This window comes from Rhincodon typus, chromosome 8, assembly GCF_021869965.1.
Source record: "Rhincodon typus isolate 14 chromosome 8, sRhiTyp1.1, whole genome shotgun sequence".
In the NCBI taxonomy this organism is placed as follows: domain Eukaryota; kingdom Metazoa; phylum Chordata; class Chondrichthyes; order Orectolobiformes; family Rhincodontidae; genus Rhincodon; species Rhincodon typus.
The window spans coordinates 63,135,369-63,146,797 of record NC_063339.1 but is presented as its reverse complement, the minus strand read 5'-3'; the positions used below and the strand labels follow the sequence as shown (position 1 = coordinate 63,146,797).

General features: G+C 38.3%; 1 protein-coding gene across 2 annotated transcripts in view; it reads left to right on the top strand.

Moving 5' to 3' along the window:
* The first annotated feature begins 4,143 nt into the window (after nucleotides 1-4,143).
* emc7b (ER membrane protein complex subunit 7b) overlaps nucleotides 4,144-11,429 on the top strand; it is a 10,792-nt gene continuing 3,506 nt past the window's right edge. The window contains exons 1-4 of one of the 2 annotated variants that reach the window (XM_048599750.1): nucleotides 4,144-4,384; nucleotides 7,332-7,451; nucleotides 10,208-10,346; nucleotides 10,730-10,843. In XM_048599750.1, coding sequence (XP_048455707.1) covers nucleotides 4,185-4,384; nucleotides 7,332-7,451; nucleotides 10,208-10,346; nucleotides 10,730-10,843 — 573 coding nt within the window. In that variant the 5' untranslated portion in view covers nucleotides 4,144-4,184. The remainder of the gene's footprint in view (nucleotides 4,385-7,331; nucleotides 7,452-10,207; nucleotides 10,347-10,729; nucleotides 10,844-11,429) is intronic. The other variant, XM_020514296.2, reaches the window with a different exon arrangement.

Below are 11,429 nucleotides of genomic sequence, written 5' to 3'. Positions count from 1 at the left end.
ATACATTTTGTACCTTTCCTATTCTTTCAGTGCTTCCAAATGGTTCAAGATGTGTGCTCTGTGGTTACTTGTCAATTCTAAATGGATCGCACAGTGCAAAAAAGCTAACCACTCATAACAAAAGTTTAAAAACAACATCATTTATGACCATTGAGGTGGCTAGCATAGATGCTCTGAAACATATGGAATAAAGGTTGCTCTGATACAGCGAGGAGGAGTTGGGAAGATGTGCCTAAGGAACATCAACATCAGGATGGATCAGTTGGACCAAAGATGGTCTATTGATGTAGTGTACATTCTGTACTATTTGTACCATTTTTCTCTTTCATATTCCAAGCTAACTAGTCTGATAACATTCAAATTTACTGCAGCATCAGATTTTACTTTGTCTGTTGGGATCTAACTTTGAATAACTTACTTAAGCAGTACTGTACAATCAGCTAAATTTTGGTACATGTGCACTTTTCTGTTTTTCTGAAAAGCAGCGTGTAATCAAGTAACTTAGTTGGAAATACGATTTTAGCTGGATGCATATTTTGCCAAACTCAAACTCATTAGTCAGTGTTTACTGTTATGACTATTCATTGGAGTCTGAAACAAATTCTGCGTAGTTGTGTAAGTTATATTTGCAGCCCAGTATTTAAATTTGAAATGTCTCAAAAAAAATTTGGAAAAGGTTATTTTTCTTTTGTGTACTTCAATTCCTACATAATTTGATGAAATCACTTTTGTAGGTTCATATACTATAGAATATTCAAGCTTTTTTGAAATGACAAAGATGAGATGCTTTTATTTTTTCTGACTCTGGAAGAAACTAAGAATAAATAGCCCAAGAAGAGATCAGATAACAAAAATAATGGCAACCAACTTTGGGAGAGTTGATCAGTCAACATTAGAGTGAGTGGAAAAAATTAACTGATCTCTCTAATATAGCGAAATAACAAATTTATCTGCTTGTGAAATAGTGCCTCTGCTCAACTCTTTCATGTGACATGCTTTTTAATAAGTGCGAAGCTGAACGAGAGTTTGCCAATGAGTTGGTTGTTTCATCATTGGTAAAATAGTTTTACTACTGCAGCATCATCAGAAAGTTCTATAGATTGTGGTTAGTTTTAGCTGAATATTCACATGCAATTTTAAAGAAAATAAATTCTAGATAGTTGAGCTGAGTTGTTCTGAATGTTTTACAAAATGAGATGTTTCATCACTGATGGGACATAGTACAAAACATTCGTCGTTCTACCAGATCTGATGTACAAATCTCCGACTCATCCAAACAATAGTCATAGATCATGGAGTCGTACAGCACGGAAACAGACCCTCCTGTCCAACTTGTCCACGCCAACCAAGTTTCCCAAAGTAAACTAGTCCCACTTGCCTGCATTTGATCCATATCCCTCTATAAGCTTTCCTATTCATGTAACTGTCCATTTGTCTTTTAAATGTTGTAATTGTGCCTGCATCTACCACTTCGCCTGGCAATTCATTCTGCGTACAAATCACCCTCTGCGTGAAAAGGTTACCCCTCAGGTCCCTTTTAAGGTGAAAGGAGAAAGATTTTAAAAAATATGCCCCCTAGTTTTGAGCTTCCCCCACCCTAGGGAAAAGTCTTTTGCTACTCACGTTTTCTATGTCCCTCATGATTTTATGAACCTCCTTAAGGTCACCCCTCAACCTCCTATGCACCAGTGAAAAAAGTCCCAGCCTATCCTTACAAATCAAATCCCCTCGTCCCAGCAACATCCTGATAAATCTTTTCTGTACCATCCAATTTAGTAATATCTTTCCTAGAGCAGGCCACTTACTGTAATTATCCAAAATTGACACCATAAAATTTGCATTATATGCTCCTATTTTATAAGTGTTAAACTCATGATATATTCATGATTATGCCCTGTAGTTTGTATAAAGTGTAAACTGTTTATGCCCCTTTATCAATACAAAGCAAATAGTAGTACTCTGTGCAGTAAGCATCTTCAATTGTGTGATGTTAACATAAATTGAATTGTCAATCAAGAAGTTTTTTTTTTAAAAAATCTAAAGGTGTACATGACTGGTAAATGTACTGCATTTATTGCAAGAAAGATTTGCTGACGTTTACAATAAAGACATCAATGTTATAAATATTTAGAATACCTCAATGTTCTATTCAATGCCTATGAATGGACTGTAATACCAAACAATTAGTAAAGCTCCTCTTGAATATAGTCATTGCTTCTTTAATTAACAGTTTTGTTCCAAAAGAATCACTTAAAATTTTTGTGTAAGAACTGGATGTGTGTAGCCTAGTTATATTTCTAAGGTGCTGTGAATTGTTGCTAGAGGAGGTGAAATAGTTTCACGTTTTGGGGATTCACTGGCATGTATGGATCAAATTATCTGCCTCAGATGTGGCTGTGTGCCAATGAGTTCTTTGTTGAATCTGATTTTTGTTTTTTTGGAAGCATTCAAAATAAAACTTGAGTTATACTGTATAAAACTTGCATCAGTTGGGTGCCTTGAGAATAGTAAGCATCTTGGTATCAAGCAGCCTTTTGTGTGATTCTTTCTTATTACTTTTTGAAAATCCAGATTCACACCATCAAGAATCCTTCTGTGGGACAATATAAAATGAGTGGTCACAGATTTAGGCAAAGGTTGGCAGATTAAAATTGAGATGAGGATGAATTACTTATCACAAATGTTCATGAATCTGTGTAATTCACTATGCAAGAGTGCAATGTACTCCATGACACTGAATAAATTTTGAGGAAGTAGACAGATTTTTAATTAGTAACCGGCTGAATGATATGAGAACCAGGCAGGAAAGTGGAGTTGAGGCTGAGATAAAGTCACTCACGATTATGTTTAATGATGGAGAAGGCTTGAGGGGCTGAATTGTTTATTCCTGCTCCTAGTTTTTACTAACCACACTTCATTCATCAACATTATAACTTCAAATAGTGAAGTTAGTAGGACGTTACCTTGTTAACATTGTCGTTTTCATCTAATGAAAAGTTATGAAGTTTATCAATATATTCATACAAATCTAAATCCCCAAGATTTCACAAGAAATCTGTAATTCTCCTGTCTTTGTGAACAACATACAACTATAAAACAATACAAGCCTAATTGAGAGAATTGCTTTGTTTTGGTAAAACTTCTCAATGCCAATGAAGATATTAGTTTATCAGTTAAATGAAAGTGTTTTTTTTTAATTTAATCATTAAACAGACAGTAGAATTGACCAGGAAGATAAGGGACTTCAAAAAAAAAGGCAAGGTTAAATTAACATTGCCTGCCTGGTGAAATGTCCAGTACTAAAACCTTAATTTTATTGTTTTCATAGGATATGTTTTGCTAACAAGGCTAGTATTTGTCTCTTATCCCTAATTGCCCTGACACGAAGGTGATGAGCTGTCCTCTTGAACATCGGTCTACAGTTGCTGTAGAACTGCTTTCTCATTGAATCACTATAGTCATCTCTAAGCTGAAGGCTGCCATGCCTCGGATGGAGGTACACCCACAACGTTGATGAGGGAGTGTATGGTTTTTGACTTAGTGACATTTGGGGCGTGAGCCTTAAGGAACTCAACAGGCTCGCAGACTAGGGCGGTTTCCAATTCCACAACTACCCTGTACAAATCAGAATTTGTGGGGGTTGAGGGGCAGGTGTATTCACATTCAGGCATTTAGGAGCATAATGTTTTAACTCTGGCCCCGCTGTCTCAGAGAATTAAGTTTTTTTTTATTGTCACGTGCTCAGGAATAAAAGTATAGGAATTCAGTGAGAAATGTACAATATCACCATGGCATCATCTTGGGTACAAAGAACCTACTTACAAATCTTATGTACTAAAGTAGATTTGGTACAAAAATAGAAATATAATGAAAAAAAGCTAATCGTTCTATATTATAGTTCCTAGTATAAAATAGGAAAATAAAGAAATACAGGAGCGCTATTTTGCTTTATGTGGTGTGTATTTCTTGCATATACCCATGTAAATAAATGAATAAATCCTGTCTGTTGAGCATAGTTGCATATATTTGAAAGATGTCATAATGATTTGCATCTCTCGGATCCTCACTGGGTGTAAATGCAGCTTGATGATGATTGACAGCTCAGACTGATTTGGAATTTAGTGCAGGCGGGACCCAGAGGTCACGGTTGAAAGGTGAGAGTTCACACCCTTCAGGCTGAAAGGATGATGGCGGTGGAGGTTGTCGTCTCCCGGTTCTTGTGTTTCCTGCTGGCTCTCAGACTGGGCGCCGGCTCAGAAGCAGAGGGTGTCGGAGAGAAGTTTAAAATCGAGGGTCGGGCGGTAGTACCCGGCGTCAGGCCGCAGGATTGGATCCACACGGCGCGGGTGTTGGTGGAGGGAGAGGAGCATGTCGGCTTCTTCAAGTAAGGAGAGGCCGGGGACTGGGTCTAGAGCTGGGGCCTCACCTGCTCAGTCACGGTTTTGTCGATCAGGCCTCGACCCGAGCAGCCTGGGCGGGGGGAGGGAGCAGGATCCGGATTGGATTTTATGCAACTTCTTTCGCCACCTCAGGAAGACCCATCAGATAGAACTTCCATTTGCATACCGCCTTCCACGATCACCCGGCGATTTAAAGTGTTGGACAGTTAGTAAGAAGACTTTGAAGTGTGATATTGTTGGAGTAGAGGAATTGCAGCAGTCATTTTGAGCTTCCCCAGTGATTGAGAGACTAATGGTGGCATTAACTTCTCTGCTCTTCCTTGAAATAGTGCTGCAGGATCTTTACCATCCAGCCGAGCAGTCAGATTAACTTCTGTTTAATTTCTCGTGAAAGGTGGCACCTCTGATAGTACAGTGCAGCACTTGTTCTGAGCACATAGCACTGTCAGCTTTGAGGTGTCTTCAAGCTCTGAGGTGGGACTTGAACCTTATGACTCAAAAGGGTGTGTGCTACCTTTCTTCCCTCAAAACCAAAGTTGACTTTCTTCCACTTCGGGGTTATGGGTCCTGATGTGATAGAACAGCCTAGTGCTGGATCTGCACATTTTGCAGCAGGTGATGTTTTTAAAAATAAAAAGGTGGAGTGAGGTGCTAAGGTTTTTTTTACAGCCAATTTATGCTAATTGCACTTGGCGTCCATCTGGGCCTGAATAAGATTTGAGCTACAGCTAGCTGATGGGCTTAGAACCCACATCTTTGAAGACGCTGTACAGTATGTTAACCCATACCTTAGATTACTTGTCCATTAAGTCAAACAAAAAAAAAAGACTTTGAGCCATTTTTCGAGATCTCAGCATGTCCTAAAGAGCTTTACAACCAATTAATTCTTTAGAAATTTAGTAACTATTGTGATTAAGGAAATATTGGCACACTGCAACTTCCCATAAACAATGATGTGATAAATGACCTAGATAATCTGGGTGAATATTAGCCAAGGCACTAGAGATAACTCCCATGTGGTTTTCAAAACTATGGCCGTGAGATATTTTTGTGCCCATTTCAGACAATGGATTAGGCTTCAGTTCGGTGTCTCATCTGAAAGGTGATGCCCCCAACAATGCATTTCTGTGATGAACTGAAACGTCCACTTTTAGTTCATGGTTTTGGGTTGGGATGTAAATCCACAGTCGTCTTACTCAAACAAAATACATTCTGAAGTACCCCTACTGTTGAGCAGGTATGACAGAAGAGAATTTTGTGTTTCTCTTCAGTGGGGAACAGGTTTACTAAAAGATCCAATGGCACTATTTCATAATAATGGGTGAGTCATATCTACTGTTCCAGTTATTACACATCTTGCTATATCACGAAAATTAATGATCTGGTTGTTATCATGTTGTTGTTTATGGGGCCTTGCTCTGTGTAAATTGGATGCAGTGTTGCCGACACTGCAACAGTGATTAAACTTTGAAAATAATTCACTGCCTGATAAGCACTTTAAGATGTCTGGTGGTCTGTACTTACACGCAAGTCTTCCATTTTTTTTGTTGTGGAATGGACAGCACTGTGGCCAAGTGCTGAATAGATCTTTTAACTTCAATAAAACATTGGGCTACTTATAAATCTGTTTATTCCTCTTATTCTCATGATTACTCCTTACTGTTAGATATTTCCATTGTTCTGTCAGCTACCTCAGCTGGTCTGTGTGGGCAGATTCAGAGCATTGGTTGTATCAGTTATGCAAATTTCTCACCTGATGCCCAAGCAGCTGCAGTTTACAGAGGAGGTTGTTGTATTGAGATCTGGATGTACTGAAACCAGTTATTGCCTTCCTATTGTCATTTGACTTGAAAGTCACAAGTCATTTCAGACTAAAGATTAACATTGGGACTTCTTGATTTACTACCGCACCAGGTACTGAAGCATGCTAATTAGCTGTTTATTTTGACAGGACATCATTACCGATAATTTGGCTGCCATTTTAAATGATCAAACCTAAAATTTAGATATGTTTTGATGCATAAAGTATCTTAAAATTTTGATACAATTATGCTATTTGGGCTATTGAATTGGTTAAATTGGGCGAATTTTGTGTTTATCTATTTCCTTGCCTTCTCTCTGTGTCTTCTATTTTTAAAAAATACTTTAAGTACTTTTTCAAGTATTTCATTTCTTAGTTTGCCACAAGTAGCTAAAGACTTTGGCTTTATTATTGTTTAAAAAAAATTCTCAAACAGGGACAGCAGACAAGGAAGATTAGTTTAATATGTAAGCGTAGGGGCCCTTAGCTCATCTGCATGGTTGAGTTATTCATGAAGTATTAACAAACAATGGGTTAAAGTTTATGACTACATTGTATCAGAACGAATCTTTGGCAAAATGGAAAAGTGGCTTGAAATGACTGATGTGGACTAAAATAACCATGGTGAATAGTCTACAAAATAAATTTGGAAGAAAATCATTATTCTTATGACACCCCACCCAAAATGAACTGTAGCCCTTAGGGTATCCAGGTATTTTTTAAAATCGATTTCCAGAATTTGTGACTCAATTGTTTTTCCTAAAGTAAAATTGAGTTTAAAGAAATTATTTGTACTCACCATTTATTATCACCTAGCCCAAGTCTCAGTTGCCTCTTTTTTGAGGTGGAAAGGCCTGAATTTCTCCAATCTTTTCCCAAAGTCCAGTCTTCTAGCACTGCTATTGATCTCGTCACCTTGTTCCATACTTCCTTCAGAGCATGGTTGTTTCCTTTTTGCATTCTGTAATGACTCAGCATGTTAAACAGCAAGTTCACTAATGTAATTGATCTCTTTCTACTTTATATTCAGTTATTCTGCTGTACATTGTTGCTGATAGTTATTTTTGGAGTATGCATGTGGTGTTTACTAAGCTGATGTTCTGAAGGAGCCTATACATTTCACTTTACAGGACAGATGGAACTTTCACTGTAAATGATGTTCCTTCTGGTTCATACGTCGTGGAAATAGTATCACCAGCCTATCGCTTTGAACCTGTGCGAGTGGACATAACCTCCAAAGGTAAAATCAGGTAAGACTGAATTAATAATTAACTGAAGCATTTTTAATTTTAGTTCATTTGAAATTGCTTCTTGCAAGGCTTGCATTTCTTGATGTCCAGTTATATTACATCACGCTACAGTAACTTTTCTTTGTTTCATATTTTTAAAGTGTGTGTGAATCCATTATTGAGACAGTTACTAAGATCTAACAAAAGGTTGGGCCATTTCAAAGGGTTGTAATTCTCTTTGCTCATGAACATTTCTCACCCTTTGCCAGAAGTATCTCAATTCAGTGCCGTGCCATGTCTGCCTCATCTTCAAGAAACTCCCAAGGTAGAGAAGTTTCTGTTGGCAAAATTCTGCCTTCTGCCTGGCCAGGAGTGAGCGGTTACTCGGCTGCTTCATGCTGATTGTGTCCTCAGTCAGATTACCTGTCTGTGATTGGCCTCCGCTGCTCTCAGTCACAATGGGACAGCCAATCCAATTGGTGGCAGATACAGCAGAGAGGAACTGAGTGACAGTTCCCTCCACCACCGGGTCATCCACTGCCACCTCTATTGTGAGAGTCACTGCTGCTGGATGAGTTGGGAGACTGAGGCAGGGCTAGGGCTGGAGGGAAGATAGGGGTCAAATGCTGGACTGGTGCCAGTGTGGGGACAGAGTTGGGGCAGAAGGCCAGAAGAACGGAAGCAAACTACAGGACTGAAGAGAGGCTGGGGCACGTACAGGAGTCAAGGGCATTGATGGTGGTTGTTGTGGGTGGGAGGAGTGTGAGAAGAACACTGATTTGGACAGACTGGGCTAAAAGTGGAGTATCAAAGCCTATTTGAAGTTTCACAAATTATTAGTCAGCCTTTTGGCTCAGGAGTTGGGTGGCTGGAAATATATAGAGAAACTTTGCATTTAAATGGGATATTTTAATATTTGTTAATGTGTATTTTCTCTTTTTTATATGTTATGTTGCCAACTTAAGTTACATGCAAGTTCTGTTAACTGCCTCCTGTTAAAACAGTTCCTTTCTCTTGTCAAATATTTACCCGTCTTTGAACTTGAATTTGTTCAAAAGCTGAATGTTTTTATATCTGGGTAATACTTCGGTTCTTGGTGAAATGTAAGCCAAAGTGCGTTTGGATGAAGCAGTAATGGCAGTTGTCACACAGCCTACTCAAGCATGGATTTGAAGGGTCTAGGTACATCCCAATTAAGGGCATGATGGCTGGATCCAAAACCTGAAGTCTGGGCCTTGATAATTCTTCTCCATCATGTCAATCAATGTTTTGTCAAATTTTAGATTTGAGTTGAACTTATAAAATGTTTCCCACTGTAATTCCACCCACCTGAAATAGCTTAGAAGTATTTGCATTTTTCCTCAGATCATGAAAAGTGCTACAATAATGTGATACCTTGTCAAAATTCTAGATGGTGGAGAGGGCAGAGGAGGGAATAGGTGGGATGCTGAGTGGGGAAAGAGACCACAAGTGAGCAGGTTTTTGTGGGCTGGGAAGGCAGGTATAAGTGAGTGCAGTATTGAATGTGAAGATAGAGCATGAGTGTCTGTTGAGAGGGGAGGTTGTAGTGATGTGAGATTTACACTTGGGTAATGAGGAACAGACTTTCATGAACATGTACAGAACATGATTGAGCATCTTATCGTGATCCCTACCAACCTGTATACTTACATTAACATTCTAAGGTGTACTTTCTTTACAGAGGGAAAATGTGTGTGTATTGGATCTGATTACAATGTGTGCATCTAGGTGAGGAGCAAGGACTTCTGAGTCTTCTACCACCACGGTTCATGAAGAATTTAGCAGAAGTATACCTGAGGATATTAAATAAGACATTTGTACAATGTATTTTAAAATTATAGGTTTTCATTTATTTTATGATGATCTATTACCCACGCTAATTATATATAAAATGCATTATTGCTTTTGCTGGTGCCTAGAGTCGTGTTACTTTAGGAACTAAGTATACTTTAGAATGTTAATCTAAGTATAGCCACTGAGCATGTGCAAAAGGAGTTAAGTCAGCAAGACCTCAGATCAAATAGAACTAGGACCCAGGTTGGTAGGGAGCACTTTTTGATATCTTTATATTTGTTCATGGGACATGAGTGTCATTGGATAATCTAGCCTTTTCCATCAGTAAATTTATGCTTGAGGAAATTAAAATGGGATCAAGTTGAAGAGTAGTTTGCAAAGCACTGCCACGGTCTTTTGCTTTCCTTTGTATGTACATAATCTTGCATAGTCATATTCTGATGTTAGGGTGGAATTCATCCTGCATTCATTAACTGTACTGGGATTGTGTGGGATCACTTTAGTGATGTGATATAAATTAATTCTTCCACAGTTTTGACAAGAATAAAAGTAAACAAAGGAAGGAATGATATTTTAATCCACTTCAAAGCCTAATAATTCCACCCACCTGAAATAGCTTTGAAGTGTTTGTATTTTTCCTCAAATCATGAGAAGTGCTACAATAACATGTTACCTTGTCAAAAAAATCAGACCGCTCATCTTTGGTCATTAATTTTCAGACTGCTTTGTCTTTGTCTGCCCTTGCCCCAGAAACTTGTGAAGGGCCTTAGGCTGTTTCATTATATTAAAGGCACTTTATAAATATAAAAGTCATTGTTGCTGCCATGTCTGAATAATGTGATTAGTGATATTTGAAAGATTTTGGCTTTGTGTTTGGTTAAAGAAAAATTTTCAGTTAACTTCTGATCATCAAGTTGTTCCACTCATTGAATAACTTTTTGTTAAAATTGTTTTCTTACAAGAGCAAGGCATGTGAACTATTTAAAGGCATCTGAAGTTATTAGGTTGCCATATCCCATACAAATCAAATCTTCTGGCCCTCCGCCATATTTTCTGAAGAGAGAAACATGGGGCTGGACAGATTTCCTCATGAATCCTATGGTAAGTGTTTGTGAATTGTATAACTATAATTTTAGCTCTTTTCTATAAAGTACTTAGTGTAAATTTAACTATTAATGGGGGGGGGGGGAATAAACATGGCACTTTGCCAGAGCTTTTCATCTTGCAGTCATCAAGACAATTCGCAAGAAATTGTCCCTACAATCAGAGTCCAGTTGACAACCAGTTAGCACTCTCCATTCATAAACATTGTTTTCCTTTTACATTGATATTTCTTGCAAATTGTCCTGATGGGTGCAGGATGAAAAGCTTTGACAAAATGTCTTTTTTTTTTTAAGTTCATAGTACTCCAGTTGGAAATTATTCTAAATTGTTGAAAAAAATAAAGTTCTGCATTTTTGTTTAATTTCCCCATGGCTGGCCAGCATTTATTGCCCTTGAAGGTGGTGGTGAGCTACCTCTTTGAACAGCTACAGTCCGTGCATAATGCATTCCATCATGTGGAACATAATGTCAACATATTTGTTTCATGTATTTGGGTATGTATTATTTCACTTTAAATAAGCTTAAACACCCAGTAGGTAGGAAAAAAAGTAATCTGCAATTTCGTGTGACTTTCTCCGAGATCTTGCAATATTCCTCAATGATAAACCTGTAAGTAAATTCTGTAAGCATCCTAGCGAATAATTACCTGTTGTCCAAACCTGTCAGGACAAATCAACTTGTCTTTAGTTTCATTGTTTGTTGCAAGCTGTTATGTCTGATTTGCGTATAATACTGGAGTGTTGCAGTTTGCAGGTAATTTGAGTCACGTGCTTGAAGGAGATTCTCAAACATTGTCAAATATTATATCAGACTGTCTAAATCTTGGGTTGGTGGTTGACAGCTACTTTTAAAGTTTACAGGTATTATTTGCCTTCTAATTGATGCAGCCTACTGTGGAAGGAGCAAGAGCTACTTTCAGCACAGCATCACCAATGCAATACCTTAATTATACTGAGATAGCAAGGTGAAGAGCTGGATGAACACAGCAGGCCAAGGAGCATCAGAGGAGCAGGAAGGCTGACGTTTCGGGCCTCCCGAAACGTCAGCCTTCCTGCTCGGCCTGCTGTGTTCATCCAGCTC